The following is a 17273-nucleotide window of genomic DNA, read 5'->3' on the forward strand; positions in this document are numbered from 1 at the left end:
GAATCATCCTTTAATATAAATAGAGCAAAAATTATTTAAATTGAATTGAATCTCAAAGAGGTGAATATGTTTACTATAACTCAGCAAGAAAATGGCAAAGAACCAACTACAGCCTACATTTTCTGGGTCTTAATGTAGTGTTTTTGCCATTATAATGTAATGTCATATGCTTTTCCCATAGTAATAATAGGGGGATTGTGCTCCAGCATAAAGCACGTTTGAATTTCATATTTGTTCAGAGAAAGGGTCTGATTTCATACTCTTTCATGGGATCTAGTCTCAGATCTATCCCAGCTGAAGAATATCTTTCATTATAGAAATATAAACAGAACCTTGATTCCTATATTTGATGCATACAGGCAGGGTTGGCCTTTAGCCTGAACACAACCATACTTTGATAAACGGTGTAATAAGCTACGGGAGCTACTGATGATCTAATCTACCATTCATCTCTTGCCAAGTTCATTTTAGGTGGAATCACGATAGGGATTTATATTTCTGGAGGCCAAATTGGCTTCACTGCCCACATATTCCTCAGGCTAGAGAAGGCCCTGGCTTGCTCCTGCCTCTGTGTCCATTACTCATTTCCCTGTCTGGAAGTACCCTGCAGCATCGGGTTTTCCAGGCCCATAGTTCAGCGTTGGCTGAAGAGGCTGGAAAGGGATTTTTCCAGTTCAGCTTTGCATATTTTGTGCTTCACAGCATCTCCTACATCCTCCTACCATGCCCCATTCAATTCCTTCAGTTTCTTCTTAGCTCGTAAGACTCCATGAAGCACAAAATTCTTGAGGTACACAGTCCTTTGAATGAAGTCAGACTCCAAATCCAACTATATATTTAATAGACACTTAGTAGTTTTTTAGATTGTTTCTGGTGGTCCTACACTTAGATCAATAGCATAGAAATGAAAATATTTTTTCATTTAAAAGAGAAAGAGGGGCACCTGGGTGGCTCAGTCAGTTAAGCATCTGACTTTGGCTCAGGTCATGATCTCATGGTCTGTGGGTTCGAGCCCCACGTCGAGCTCTGTGCTGACAGCTCAGAGCCTGGAGCCTGCTTCAGATTCTGTGTCTCCCTCTCTCTCTGTCCCTCCCCCACTCACGCGTTGTCTCTCCCTTTCTCAAAAATAAACAATAAAAAGTTTTAAAAAACTAGGAGGAAAATGGTGGAGACAAAGTAAATGCATAGTAATAGAAGAATAGTTACATTGTGGTACAAGTCATTCAAAACAATATATTCCAAATCTTATTTCATAAAAGATGCTCATAATACTAATTATGAAAAGCCAGCTGCAGGGGTGCCTGGGTGGCTCAGTTGGTTAAGCGCCCCGACTTCGCCTCTGGTCATGATCTTAGGCTTTGTGGGTTCAAGCCCTGCGTTGGGCTCTGTGCTGACAGCTCAGAGCCTGGAGCCTGCTTTGAATTCTGTGTCTCCCTCTTTGCTCCTCGCCTGCTTGCGTGCTGTCTCTCAAAAATTAAAAATAATAAAAACATTTTAAAAATTTTTAAAAAATTAAAAAGAAAAGCCAGTTGCAGAGCTGTGTGAATACTGTTATCTTAATTTCTTTTAAAAAGTAGGAAAATGATAAAAGTACCAATAATCTGAATTATTGTGTTACCAGGCACTGTTGTAAGTGCTTAATGTGTAGTAACTCATTTAATGCTCTTATCAACCTGAAGAGGTAGGTACTATTGTTATCTTTTATTTATTTATTTTTGGGTACTATTGTTATATTTATTTTAGAGATGAAGAAATTGAGGTTCAGAAAAATAGGTTCCCAAAGTTACATAGTAAGTTTTGGAGTCACCGTCTGAGAGGAAATGCACCAGAATGTCAGTAATCATTTCTGGATTAATAGTGTTATGGGTCAGTTTAATTCTTTTATATCTATAATGTTGAACGTGTCTCTACTCTTTATATTGCTGTAAATAGCATTTTATTTATTTATTTATTTTTTTAAATTTTTTTTCAACGTTTTTATTTATTTTTGGGACAGAGAGAGACAGAGCATGAACGGGGGAGGGGCAGAGAGAGAGGGAGACACAGAATCGGAAACAGGCTCCAGGCTCCGAGCCATCAGCCCAGAGCCTGATGCGGGGCTCGAACTCACGGACCGCGAGATCGTGACCTGGCTGAAGTCGGACGCTTAACCGACTGTGCCACCCAGGCGCCCCGCTGTAAATAGCATTTTAAAAAGAAATAAAGCATGTTTGGAATCTAGAAAAACAATAATAAGAGGACATTTATAGGTTTGAATTTCAAAGAAGCCTTTTCTCTTATATCTGAAGTAGATATTATACTTGATTTTTTTTTTTTTTTTTAAGTTTATTTTGAGAGACGGAGCAGAGGAGGGGCAGTGAGAGAGATAAAGAGGAGAATCCCAGGCAGGCTCCGTGCTGAGCTCAAACTCAACAAATCGTGAGATCATGACCTGAGCCAAAGCCAAGAGTTGGACGCTTAACTGACTGAGTCACCCAGGTGCCCCCAAATTGTACTTGGTTAAGAGGGGACAATAGACGCAAATACCACTACTTTCTATCAGTACAATCTCCCCAGATGATAACCTCTCAGTATGTGACAATGTGTTTGACAATTTTCTTTTATCAATAAAGAGAACAAGACCTTTTTTTAGTTCGTGATTAAACATTGTAAAGCACAATCCAGGAAACTGGCTTCTGATCAAACCGGGTTTTGTTTGAACATTCAAATACTTCACCAGCAATAGAGTGTAAAGGCACATACACTGTAGAACATCTCCAGGAAATGTACACTTTACTCCCTCTAAAGTGTAGCTTCAAAGGCAAAAATATTTCAAGAACAATATGTTTTATTATTTCGGCTCTTGTTTTCTGGTTACTTAACTTTTCAGCCCTTCTTTCTTGCATTTGTTTCCACCATTTCTTTCCTTTCAGAAAACCAACCAGCCAGCCATCCAACTAGCCCACCGATTAGCCTCAAATGTGTTGAAAGTTGGAAACATTTTGAGTTTTATCAGTGATCATGGCTCTATTTGCTAGTAGGTGCCAGGCACTCTGCTAATAAACGTGTTCTGTGCGCCAGCAGTGACACAGTAGAGGGCTGTGGTTTGAATGTGGCACGTGGTTTGGCCCAAACAGCGTAAGCCCACAGTGTTGGGAATGAAATTGAATTACTTGTAGACAACATCTGAAATTTTTGATTTCCGTTTTTTGCAGAAGAGAGTTGGAACATCTAGCAGGTACAGCTATGGCCACCCCCTTAACTCACTTATATTCCTTACCAGGCTCCTGCTGTGTTTTTTCATTTTGGGACCCCTGATGTTAGTTATTTAATCCTTTGAGGTATTATAAGCCGTCTTAAGCTAGAGAGGGAATTGGCTGGGTCAAGGATCTGCCATTAGTAAAAAGCACTGTTGGACTTGAGAGCCCGTGTTCTTTCTACTCTGCGCTGCCCTCATAGCTCTGTAACGTGGCTCCTCAGCTTCCGTGTTGGGCCATGACGTTTATTACTCGTGTCACAATCTTCTGTCAGTGTCTTAGTCAAATGAGACGAATTTTCAATTATTTCAGTCCTTTCCTATCTTCCTGAGATAGCCTTTCAAGTTTCTTAGTCCCTTATCTTCGGAGGAAGGTTCTGTGTGATTCTTGGATTTCTTTGGTTTTGGAGTAATTATTTTCTGAGGCTGAGGCAGAATATGATTGGCTTGAAAGGAGCCAAGGTTTTGAGAATAACATAGTTTGAGAATGAGAATATTAGTCACGGGATCCCAGTACTTGTCAGATGCTGAGAATACTTGGAAAGACTCCGCCATGTGACGGCTCCATGTGGTTAATGGTGATGATCAGGGCTTTGTGTTTGTTTTCCTAAGATAAATCACGGTTTCAGTACCTTATAAGAAATTACACCCATCAGTCTTTCAACTCTGTGCAACTGTTTTTCTTCTGAAAACAGACCAAAATACATTAAAAAAATTTTTGTTTTCACCGTATAAGCATATACTGAAGGAGGGTGACATTTGTTTATTTAAGGAGCCCAGGTAATGGGCACGAAAGCAGTTCCAAGTCATGGGCTGGCTGTCCTGGCCCCATCTGTGCTCCCACAGGAAGCAGCACAGTAAGCAATGTCCTGCTTATAAACAATGGACAATGAGGTACATGTCTTGGCTGAATTCCAGGTGGTTCCTGGTTGTTTAGTTGCTAATGATGTCAGAGTACCCAGGTTTCTCCGCATGGGTTTTCTCTGGATGTTGGTTCCTCAGAAGAGGGTGTCTTTAGGGGCGCCTGGGTGGCGCAGTCGGTTAAGCGTCCGACTTCAGCCAGGTCACGATCTCGCGGTCCGTGAGTTCGAGCCCCGCGTCAGGCTCTTGGGCTGATGGCTCGGAGCCTGGAGCCTGTTTCTGATTCTGTGTCTCCCTCTCTCTCTGCCCCTCCCCCGTTCATGCTCTGTCTCTCTCTGTCCCAAAAATAAATAAACGTTGAAAAAAAAAATTTAAAAAAAGAAGAGGGTGTCTTTAGCTCTGACACAAAGACAGTTTGAGTATATTTTGGCTGTAGACTAAAACCTGATATTTCAGGAGTGAATAGAAAGCTGATACATATTCAGCAAAGGGTTTATTGATATGGTATCTGCTCCTTGATGCTGGAGGATTTAGTTACATATATTAGAGAAAAGCTTTCTGGTTTTGCTCTGTCTTTGGAAAGCATTTTTAAAATTAGCAGTTCTGTGTCGAGGCGTCATTTTCTCTCCAGAGAACTCACCAAGTGATTAAAAATGATTTCAAGTTAGTTTTCAGCTAGCTTTAAATCTTAAAATGAAGACAGAATTCACTTGTTTTAATTAAATAAAAAATGAGCTGTATTTTTTACATGACAGTGGTACTAGTTAGCCAAAAGCTTTTATGAGTTAACAGTGTGATACGGATACTAAAAACTTTAGTGAGAGCCGAGTAGTCGGACGACATTCAAAGTCCTAATTTCTGGATTTGAAATCTTCCTGAAAATTTCTATCACTTATTCTTTGTTACAGCGGGAGAAGTACAGACATTTTTATTTCCTCTTTCCTAATACTGGCATTTTAGGAAAGAGATTGTCGGGAAGAGGTGGGCTTTCCTTGAGAAATGAGGCCTGTGCCAGTGCGGGTAGGGCAAGTTAGCATTTGCCTTAAAGGACGAGTCTTTGGGGGAAGTCTCTGCCATGTGGAGTTTCTTTTTTCAACCCTATAAATAGAAGGAAAATGAAGACAATTTTGGCTCAACTGCCCTGAGCCACAGGAATTTATTCAAATTTTGCATTTGTTGCAGCTAGCTAGCTTTCTCCCCTTCCTCTCCCTTCTTCCCTTTCCCTCCTTTCTTTTCCTTCCTTTTCTTTCTCCACCCTGGGGTAAAGATTAGTAAATTCCATCTTTGTGATCTAAAAGCAATAGACTATGTGTGGTAGTGACTAACTTATACTCTGTGTAGTCATTTAGACATGAGATTCTGGCTCCGTAAATACTAAATCCTTAAAAAAGGAATTTTCACGCATGGTTTCCTAGTTATTTTGAGCGCATGATTTTTTTTTTTTTTTTTTTTAAATAATCTTCCTGTTCCTATTACTTAGTGATTCTCCATCAGGCTGTTAGGGATGGGATAGGGATGATGAACTTTTTTCTTTCCTTTGAGGGCCAGTGACCCTGGGGGATAGCGTGTGGGGAAAGCCACAACCCCAGACTGGAAAAACACACAGAAAAAATAATAGAGCTTTTACTTAAAGAGCCAACATAGAGAACATTACTCTCATAAGCTCTTTAGATTAAAGAGCGTAAAGGACTTAGATACAGTGAGTAGTGACAGACATGTTTATATATGTATTACATCTAAGTATGAAGCAGAGAGAGAAAAGAAGTTTGTAGACAGATGGCAAGAAGTAGTAGAGCCACAACTAGGAAAACAGAAAACAGTAAAAGGTAAGAATGAAAACATTAAGTTTTGGAGGAATTTGTGAAGAAAGACACAATAAGCACAGAATATGCTTACGTATCCATGTGCTGTCTGTCCGTCACGTTCACAACTGCTTCTCTCCCAGCCCTGATAGGCAGTTTCTATTTTAAGAACCCCAAATTGGGACCATCTCAAATAAGTGTTGTTTGGTTGTAATTTCTCATCCAACTAGTATTATGTACTAAAACTACCATATCTAGATTTGGGAACCCAAAAACTTGAGAAATTATGATTAAAATTACTCATTAGAATAGCACTCTAAAAGTGTTAGTTCAAAACAACTGTCTAAAAAATGGGTAAGTTTAAAAATATCTGTCTGGTATTTTAGGAATGCCTAGAATTTGGGGCGCCTGGGTGGCTCAGTCGGTTAAGCATCCGACTCTTGGTTTTGGCTCAGGTCATGATCTCACAGTTCGTGGGTTTGAGCCCCGCTTCAGGCTCTGTGCTGGCGGTGCAGAGCCTGCTTCAGATTCTCTCTTTGCCCCTTCCCCACCCTTCCGACTCCCCCCACCCTCGTGTGGGTGCACGTGCACTTTCTCAAAATAAACTTAAAAAAAATTGCTAGAATTTTAAAATTCCTCGTTTCCTCAATTTTTCTCACAAACTAAATTTAAAAGTTACAACAAAATATACTTACATTAAATTTTATAGCAAGCTGAGAGACTAAAAAATAGTTTTACGTGGTTGAGAGTGTACTTTATTCACTAATGACTTTGTCTATAGGTAATGAGTAAGGTTTTTTGTTTTTTTTTTTTTTTTTTTGGTAACTCCTTGGGGGAGTGTGGAATGTTACGCTAATTTGTAGCATAAAGGGATTCTTTTCTTTCATGAGTGAAACACTTTCATCTTAAGGCTTTTAAAAGTATTTCAACTAAGGAATCTTAAAACTATGGCTTTTTGTTTTTAATAACAAAGAAAATGGATGACACTTTGGCACTCTACCCATGGATAGTATGGAACTAAGCTAAGGACTAGAAGTTCTCCACTCCAGGTTGGGTGGCCCAGGGCCGTGGGGTTGAATGCAGTTGTAGTGGGGTGGCCCTGCCTGGAGAACAAGGTTGTTTCCTCATGCTTGTTTGTTGGTTGAGTGTGGTAGTCATATTAGCCATTTGGATCTCAGTAGTGATGTGGTAATGCTAGTCAAGCACGTGTAATATTTCCCATGCACAGGGGAGTATCCTACATCTTGTTAATATTCCTCAGTTTCTATTTATCCTCCAAAACCAATAAGTGGGCCCAATCACATAATAACATGTTTTCAATCACTTTGGTATGTGACCAGTTAAAACAATTTATTCTGTAAATAGTCTTACTAGCCATATAGTAGGATTTTAATTCTTTATATTATCCCACCCCCTTTTTTTGTGTGCCAAATAGTATCTTTGTACAATTAAAAATTCTAAAGCATACTGTTACACAGACATATGTGGAGTAAGAAGTAATGGAGTGGAGTAAAAACTTATGCCCCTGCCTAGAAGAAACTATTTTTAATAGTTTGGTGTACATATTCCCAAACATTTCCCATCACGGAAAACTTTCCATGAAGGTATATATTTCCCTAATTCATTCTTTTTTTTTTTTAAATGGAATGCTTTGCAAATTTGCATATCATCCTTGAAAAGGGGCCAGGTTAATCTTCTCTGTATTGTTCAAGCCAGTTCATTGTTTTTAATGGCTGCATTACATTCTCAAATATGGGTGTACCATAATTTAGCTCTGACTATTGATAGACACTTGGGTTTTTTCTTTTTATTAAAAAAATTTTTTTTTTTTAACATTTATTCATTTTTGAGAGACAGAGAGCAAGAGGGTGGGGGGAAAGAGAGAGGGAGACACAGAATCCGAAGCAGGCTCCAGGCTCTGAGCTGTCAGCACACAACCTGACGCGGGGCTTAAACCCAGGAACCCATGAGATCATGACCTGAGCCGAAGTCGGACACCAAACTGATGGAGACACCCAGGTGCCCCATGGGTTTTTTCTAATTTTTTGCCCTTAAAGTCAACAGAGCAAGGAAGTTCTTTGCATACTTTTTTGCACATTTGCAAAAATATCCGTTGGTTGGATTCCTAGGAGTAGAATTGGCTAAATGAAATTGTAGCTCATAGAAGTAGACATTTCCCCCAATGATGTATGACAATGAGTATTTCTAGGTATCTTTGCCAATATTTGAGAGTAGGTACCTTTTCCCCCGCTTTGGCAGTTTGAGATCTCATTGCTCTAATTTGTGTTTCTCTAACTAAAAGGAGGTTGCGTATTTATTTCTTTTCATATATTTATTGGTATTTATCTTTTATGATTGCCTTTTTAATTGCTTGACATCCTTTTATTTTTCTTAGGAGCTCTGTATATATTAAATAATAGTCCTTTGTGATGTATGTTGCAGATATTGTCTCCTCTTATCATTTATATTTTATAGTGTCTTTGGTCACACAGGAGTTGTCTAGTTTATGTAGTTGTATTTGTCAGTTCCTTTTCTTGTTTAAAACTTTTGAATTTTGTGTCTTATTTTAGGGAGGCCTTCTCCATCCCAAGATTATAAACAGCTTCTCCCTTATTCCCTTTGAATACATTTTTAGTTTAACAAAATACTTTGTTGGTTATCAATTTGGAATTATTTATGTTTAAAGTATGAGGTAAGACTCTAACATTTTATCACACGTGAATATCCAGTTATCCCAGCGCCATTTATTGAATAGTCTGTTTTCGTGCTCGCTTTGGCAGCACGTATACTGAATAGTCTGTTTTCCTCACTGATTTCAAATTTTCTTATGTTCTTCTCATATGTAGATGCATTTGTTTTTGTACATCTGCTGATCTGTTGATTTGTTTATTCCTCCTCTGGCATCATGTTGTTTTGATATCTGGTAGGGAAAATCCTTCCTTCCTTTTTAAAAATATCTTAACCTCAAGCATTTATTTACTTTTTCCAGAAGAACTTCTTAATCTATTAATATCGAAATATCTTGTTTAAGTGGTATTTTATACTTTGGTTTTATTTTTATATATGATTTATTCATTCAGTAATCTGTATCTTTTTTTTTCTTCCTTTTTTCTTACATTTCAGAGTCCTGTATATGGAAACTCACATGAGTCAGTTCAGTCTAGAAGGGTAGTGATTTCTCACAATATGGACAAAGCTCTAAAAGAAGGTAAGGATTAAATGAGAGTATATAATTGTCACGTAAAGCAATTCATTATGTTTGAAAGAGAAAATTGTAATCTCTAACAAATGTATCCTTCTTGTCTGTGTGTAGCCTTAGGAATTTTTCTTCATGGGTTTTTATGATGACTGAATCATATATCCATATTTCAGTTGAATGGATGGGATTTAAATATTTATTAAGTAGGATTTCCAGGTCATGAAGCTCACTGGCCACGTGGAGCTAGTTCCACCATGTGAAACAAGGGTCTGTCCTCTGCTATCTAAAACGGGTATCAGGAAATACATTTTCTTTCAATATAACCTAGAGAAGGTGTGCTGGGGATGAGTGTGCTCAGGCTCATTCATTGACAAACCAGTGAAACAAATTAAGGGGTAGCGGTCGGCCTTTGGAAAGAATGAAGGACATGCCTGTCAAAGTGGTATCGAAGAGGGTTGAAGGCTGGTTGCTGAGGGCACAATATTGTTCATTGTTACATGTAGATGTGGAAATAAGTAGGTGTAATTAGAAATATTGAAATTGAGAAGATATATTTTGATCAAATTAAAGTTCAAATAATTTTAAAATCAGATTTCTAAAAACTCAGTTTCACGTGTAAGTACAGAAAAAGTCTTGAGTTTTTCAAGCGAATACATGGTGTTAGATATGAAGTTGAGAAAACCGAGTAAGTGATACATACTTAAGCAAGTATGTTTACTTTCATAGTTCACAGAAATCACTGTATTAAAATTTGAAGATAAGTGCTATGTAAGTACAGAGACAGTCTGAAATTGTGTGTATTCATAGAATTTTAGAACTTTGGAGACTAAACTTTTAAAATACTTCTTTCTTTTTCTTTTTCTTTTTCTTTTTTAATTTACATCCAAGTTAGCAGATAGTGCAACAATGATTTCAGGGGTAGATTTCTTAATGCCCCTTACCCATTTAGCCCATCCCCACTCCCACAACCCCTTCAGTAACCCTCTGTTTGTTCTCCATATTGAAGAGTCTCTTATGTTTTGTCCCCCTCCCTGTTTTTATATTATTTTGCTTCCCTTCCCTTGTGTTCATCTGTTCTGTGTCTTACAGTCCTCATATGGAAGTTACATGATATTTATCTTTCTCCGACTGACTAATTTTGCTTAGCATAATAGCCTCTAGTTCCATCCATGTAGTTGCAAATGGCAAGATTTCATTCTTTTTGATTGCCGAGTAATACTCCATTGTGTGTGCGTGTGTGTGCATGCGTGTGTGTGTGTGTGTGTGTGTGTGTGTGTGTGTGTGTATATATACATATACCACATCTTCTTTATCTGTTCATCCATCGATGGACATTTGGGCTCTTTCCATACTTTGGCTATTGTTGATAGTGCTAATATAAACACTGGGGTGCATGTGCCCCTTCAAAACAGCATACCTGTATCCCTTGGATAAATACCTAGTAGTGCAATTGCTGGGTCGTAGGGTAGTTCTGTTTTTAATTTTTTGATGAACCTCCATATTGTTTTCCAGAGTGGCTGCACCCACCAGCAGTGCAAAAGAGATCTTCTTTCTCCGCATCCTTGCCAACATCTGTTGTTGCCTGAGTTGTTAATGTTAGCCATTCTGACAGGTGTGGGGTGGCATCTCATTGTGGTTTTGATTTGTATTTCCCTGATGATGAGTGATGTGGAGCATTTTTTTGTGTGTCGGTTGGCCATCTAGATGTATTCTTTGGAGAAGTATCTATTCATGTCTTTTGCCCATTTCTTCACTGGATTATTTGTTTTCTGGGTGTTGAGTTTGGTAAGTTCTTTATAGATTTTGGATACTAACCCTTTATCTGATATGTCGTTTGCAAATATCTTCTCCCATTCCATTGGTTGCCTTTTAGTTTTGCTGATTGTTTCCTTTGCTGTGCAGAAGTAAAATATTTCTATTAGTAAAGTATGATGACTTTAATAAAAGCCAAATTTAAAATTCAATAATTTTTAATATTCATAATCTCAATATCATGGTTTAAAAATAATTCTTAATTACTTTTATTGAAGTAAAATTTACATACTTTGAAATGCACAAATCTTAAGTGTACATATAATACAGTAATTTTCATAAATTCGAATAACCATGTAACCAGCACCATTTGCAAACTAAAAAAAATTTTTTTTTAATGTTTATTTATTTTTGAGAGAGCATGAGAGTGTTCATGCGAGCAAAGGAGGGGCAGAGACAGGGAGACAGAGATTCCCAAGTAGGCTTCATGCTGCCAGTGCAGAGGACTGACATGGGGCTCGGGCTCACGAAATGTGAGATCATGACCTGAGCCGAAATCAGGAGTTGGATGCTAAACCACCTGAACCCCCTAGGAGCCCTAAACATTTCTATCATTATAGAAAGTTTACCTCTTGTCCCTCTCTAATGAAACCTACTTCCCTGTTCTAATTTCTATCATGGTAGATTAGTTTTGCCTATTCTTAAACTTCAAGAAGTTTGTATGGAATCATACAGGATGTAGTCTCTTATGCCTGGCTTCTTTTCTTAGCATGTTTTTTTTCCCCTCAACATTTATTCATTTTGGAGAGAAAGAGAAACAGAGTGTAAATGGGAGAGGGGCAGAGAGAGAGGGAGACACAGAATCTGAAGCAGGCTCCAGACTCTGAGCTGTCAGCAGAGAGCCTGACATGGGGCTCAAACTCACGAACTGTGAAATCATAACCTGAGCCGAAGTTGGATGCTTAACCAACTGAGCCACCCAGCCTCCCCATTTCTTAGCGTATTTTTAAGATTTACCCTTTTTTTTATATCAGTTCATTCTTTGTTATTACTGAGTGTAGTATTCCATTACACTAATATGACTGTGTCACAATATATTTATCCTTTCTCTTTTTGGACATTTGGGTTGTTTCTAATTTTTTGAAACATATTGAATAAAGTTGTTAAAATCAAGTATTTTTGTGGACATATGTTTTTCATTTGCCTTGGACAAATTCCTAGGAGTAGAATTGCTGGGCCAAGGGTAGTTGTGTGTTTAACTTTGTGGGAAATTGCCAAATAATATTCTAAAGTGGTTATGTCTTTATTTCGACTCTCATTATATATGACTGTTCTGGTTGTTTTTTACATTGTCACCAACGTTTACTGTTGTCATTTTATTTTAACTATTCTGATTAATGTAAAACAGAATCTTATTGTGACCTTACGTTGCATGTCTGTGGCGACTGATGATGTTGAGCATCCTTTCATGTGATTTTTGGTCATTTCCATATCTTTACTTGTGATATGTCTGTTCATGTCTTTTTTTAAATAAATTTATTTAACTTACAATAATTTATTTGTTAGGAGGATTTTTAAAGATCTATTCTGGTTTCACATTTCTTGTTAAATATAGATATAGTGAATACTTTCTCCCAGTTTGTAAATTGCCTTTTATTTTTTAAATGTTGACTTTGAGGAGAAGTTTTTAATTTTGATGACATCTAAATTACCAATCCTTTTTTCTTTCTGTTCTCTAGGTAGGATAATTTTTGTTCATCTGTCTTCAAGTTCATTGACTGTTTTTCTTACATTTTTAGTCTGTCGTTAAGGGTATTCAGTGAATTGTTTTATTTAAATATTGTACTTCTCATGTCTAGAATTTCTATTTGGTTCTTTTGTGTAGTCTTTGGTTCTCTACTGAGATTTCCCCATCTGTCACTTATTATGACCATCTTTATCTGTAATTCCTTGAGCATATTTATATAGCTGCTTTAAAGTATCCTTGTGTGAAGTCCAAAATCTAGGCCATCTTGGAGTTGGTTTCTATTGATTGATTTTTGCTCTTAAGTGTGTGTTACTTTTGTTTGTATGTTTCTTCTCAGGTCTTCTTTTTGATTGTGTCTTGAACAGTGTGGATGCTGCTTTCTAGACATTCTAGTTTCTGTTATTGTCCCTTGAAGAGTGTCAGTTTTTGTTCTAGTATGCAGCTTAATTTTTTAACTGTTCACCTTGGGGATACTTGGTTTTACACATATTTTTAGGGCAGGTTTCTTTGGGTTTTGTCCTTAGTCTATGGTGAATTTCTCAGTCCTGGGACATAGGCTTAACCCTTCTAGTTCATGTTCCCTACACAGTTTCAGTGGAAAGTCCATGGTCACATCTCTAGCAGGGCAGGATTCCAGCTCTGCAGTGGACAACAGTTCAAGTATGTGCTCAGCTACTTCAGCCATCCAGCTGTTGCTTTGAACTGGTCTCTTTGCAGTCGTACTTCCATACATGTGTAGGACATAATCAGCAATGGGTTTGAGAGTTTGTGATCCAGAATTTGTGGCTCCATCCTTGTTTGTGCTTCCTGCATTTATTTTCAGCTGCTTTGGCAGTTCCTAACTCTGTTTCTGGTATCTTAGATTAAAGTAAAAAACAGATGTTCAGTCTAAGTTTGAACTGCCTTGGGGCAATTCGGTGGCTCAATGCCACCCAAGTGTCCGACTTTAGTTCAGGTCATGATTTCGCAGTTTGTGAGTTCGAGCCCTGTGTTGGGCTCTGTGGTGACAGCTCGGAGCCTGGAACCTGCTTTGGATTCTGTGTCTCCCTGTCTCTGCCCCTCCCTTGCTCACATGCTGTCTCTCTTTCTCTCTCAAAAATAAATAAACATTAAAAAAAAAAATAAGTTTGAACTGCTTTGTGTCTCTAGGACTGTTGAGTGCTTCAGGGGAAAGTTACATAAACATGACTTATACCAGCACTAGTCCCTTCTATTGGTAGATTTTCCCTTCAGTTTCTCTGACTTTGCTTTCTGGTGCCTTTAAATAGTTCTTTAATATTTTTTCTCTAGAGTTCACAGTTGTTTTCTATAGGAAGGTTAGTCTGATATAAGCTATTCTTCCACGACTGGAATTGGAACTCTCTTTTTTTCTTTTAATTGTGGTAAAATTCATAATGTAAAATTTACCAACTTAACCATTTTAAAGTGTATAGGTCAGTAGTGTTAAGTACATTTTCATTTCTGTGTAAAGTTTTTCAAACTCTTTTCATCTTGCAAGACTGAAACTCTATACCTATTCAATAATTTCCACTCCCCCATTGCCTCAGATCGTGGTAATCAGCACTCTACTTTCTTTGTCCGTGAATTTGACTTTAGGTACCACATATAAGTGAAATCAAAAAGTATCTGTCCTTTTGTGTTTAGCATATTTACTTCTTTTTAAGTAAATTTTTATTTTACATATTTACTATATTTACATAACGTTCTCAAGGTCAGTCCGTGTTGTAGCATGTGTTAGAATTTCCTGTTTTAACGTTGACGAATACTCCGTTTTATGTCTATAACCAGATAGTTTTTTTTTAAGATTTCATCTTTTTCAGTAAACTGTCCACCCAATGTGAACTTATGACCCCATGATCAGGAGTCACCTGCTGTCCCGACTGAGCCAGCCGGGCACCTCCTGTAACCACATTTTCTTTATCTATTCATCAGTGGACATCTGGGTTGCTTCTGCTTTTTGTTGTAGTGAATATGCTGCTGTGAACATGGGTGTCTCTTTAATTTTTTAAGACTGTAAAGTTTCTCTGTCCTTAAACATGGCATATTTATCTACCATGGACCAATTTGTTTCAGAATATTTATGGAACAGAAAAGACCAGGGCTGAGGCCTAGTTGACAAAAACCAAAACAGAATGAAACCAAAAAATGCAAAAACCACATTATCCTCAGGCTACTTTCTGAACACTGATTTATTTCAAAAGAACAATATTATCCAAAGCCTTTGGGTAAGAGGTTTAGTTAATTACACTTTGGTACAAGAATTTTTTTTCTTTTTTTTTTTAGCATTTATTTATTATTATTGTTATTATTTTTAAGGTTTATTCATTTTTCAGAGACAGACACAGCGTGAACAGGGGAGGGGCAGAGAGAGAGGGAGACACAGAATCCGAAACAGGCTCCAGGCTCTGAGCTGTCAGCATAGAGCCCAATGCGGGTCCTGAACTCAGAAACCTCAGGATCATGACCTGAGCTGAAGTTGGACACTTAACTGACTGAGCCACCCAGGCTCCCCAAACGTTTATTATTGAGAGACAGAGAGCCTGAGCATGGGAGGGGCAGAGAGAGGAGAAGAACAGAATCTGAAGCAGGCTTCAGGTTCTGAGCTGTTAGCACAGAGCCTGACATGGGGCTCAAACTCAGAAACTGCAAGATCATGACCTGAGCCAAAGTCGGACGCTTAACCGACTGAGCCACCCAGGTGCCCCTTCACTATATTCTTAATGTTTATAATTTCCTCTCCTTTGTTTTAAGCAAAATGATTTTCAGTGAAGTTGAACATTATATTATCTACCAAAAGAAGAGCTAAAGGCTGCTATAAAGTTGGTCATGAGAGTAAAATGGATGCATTTGTCAGTTGTCAAAAACAACAGTAAACTAGGGGCGCCTGGGTGGCTCAGTCAGTTAAATGCTCGACTCTTGATTTCAGCTCAGGTCATATTCTCATGTGGGTTCGAACCCCACGTCACACTTGCTTCTAGATTTATCCTACTTTGTTACCCTAAATCCTCCTTTTATATTAATCTAACTAAAGTTCCAATCATGTTATTCCATTTTATGTAATCTTCAGTGATTCCTTTTTACCTGCTTATTTCTTTGAGAGCAGTCTAGAACATAGATTTGATAATAGTACTTAAATTTTTGTTGGCTACTGTTATGTGTTTAGAAGAAAGACTCTTTGCTTGGCAGTGAGGATAAGTTGTTCTTTCTCATTGTGGTTTGTTATATTATTTAAACTTATTTCTTTTAAAAAAATTTATTTTTTGAGAGAGTGAGTGTGTAAGCAGAGGAAAAGGGAGAGAGAGAGAGAGAGAATCTTAAACAAGGTCTACACTCAGCGTGGAGCTCAATCTGGAACTTGATCCCATGACCCTGGGATCATACATAACGTGAGTCGAAATCAAGACTCAGATGCTCAACTGAGCTACCCAGGCGCCCCTATGCTTATTTATTAATAAAGGCCATAAAATAATTTTATCATGAATTTCTGTATCTCTTCAAATTGACCCATAGAGCATATCTGAAAATAATTTGTTCTTATATGGACTTGTGTAAATGAGTGTAGCTATGTAATAGATACTTAGAATCATGGCTTTGTTTCATACTTTTTCTTTTTTTTTGCCCAACTTGGGGCTCAAACTTATGACCCTGAGATCAAGAGACATAGGCTTTACTGACTGAGCCAGGCAAGGGCCCTTGTTTCATACTTTTTATATTTGTTATATTTTTATAATACTTAGCTTTAAAGAGGTACTGATAGAGATTGATAGAGATTTGTTAGTGTGACAGGTATGTGTTCTATTACTGAGTTCAGATTTTTGCCAATACTCATTTTTATCAATTTGTAACCAAAATGTATTATTGGAAGAGTATTTTAGAGCTGTATTAGTTAGCATGTACAATGTGGTTAACAAACGTAATGGGACATTACGTAGATGAATATGCCATTCACATAAATCCTTTAGCATACTAAGATCTTGTTTTAAAGATCTCAAGTCTCTTAAAATGGCTTTTAATTTCCTTCTATAATTTGAAAGCAAATTTTAACGAAAGGAAAAGTGCTTCTATTTCCCAAATGTTTTGGTTGTAGATTTATTTGCTACTAGTTAGAAATTCTATGGCCTGAAAACTTTGTTTAATGAAAGAGTAAGGGAGAAAGAGTTGCAAATGAACAAATTTGGCAGTGTTTTGTTGTCAAGGTGGCTCTTACCATGTTCTGATAGCTTGGCATTGAGATGTCCAGGAGAAGGATCTAAAGGACTTGTAGACAAGGGCCTGTGGTGGTTACATAATTCAGCCCACCATCTCAGGAAGTAATTTTTTTTGTGTCATCCTTGTCCATTGGATATCTGGCTTGTTTAAAGTTCCCTCTGATGGAATATTCACCATCTAATGTGAATCTTGAATAGCTTTAATGTTTTTTATTCAGTTCCTTCTTATGTTGAACAGAAGAAACAACTTCTTGTGACTTCCAAGTCTGTTTGGTCCTAATAATGCCTTCTAGGGCAATTTTTAAACGTGTAGCCATTTGTGTATTTTTTCATATAAATAATGTTTTAAACAAGCTGGATGTCCACTGGGCAAGGAAGCTGTTTCAGATTTCTCATGTCTTTCACTCCTGTGACTTGTTTAGTTCACCTTAATGTGGAACCATTGTGTGCTGAGTAGAGTGTTTGACTT

The 17273-nt window shown here is 37.7% G+C and overlaps 1 protein-coding gene and 1 pseudogene across 1 annotated transcript in view; one reads left to right on the forward strand and one right to left on the reverse strand.

Annotated features, from left to right (window-relative positions):
- Window positions 1-17273, forward strand: part of SNX25 (sorting nexin 25) — a 131210-nt gene that overhangs the window by 19724 nt on the left and 94213 nt on the right. Inside the window, exon 2 of the mRNA XM_030312132.1 lies at window positions 9022-9106. Coding sequence (XP_030167992.1) covers window positions 9022-9106 — 85 coding nt within the window. The remainder of the gene's footprint in view (window positions 1-9021; window positions 9107-17273) is intronic.
- LOC115513210 lies at window positions 7534-7631 on the reverse strand (annotated as a pseudogene).

The sequence above is a fragment of the Lynx canadensis genome, chromosome B1 (assembly GCF_007474595.2).
Source record: "Lynx canadensis isolate LIC74 chromosome B1, mLynCan4.pri.v2, whole genome shotgun sequence".
In the NCBI taxonomy this organism is placed as follows: domain Eukaryota; kingdom Metazoa; phylum Chordata; class Mammalia; order Carnivora; family Felidae; genus Lynx; species Lynx canadensis.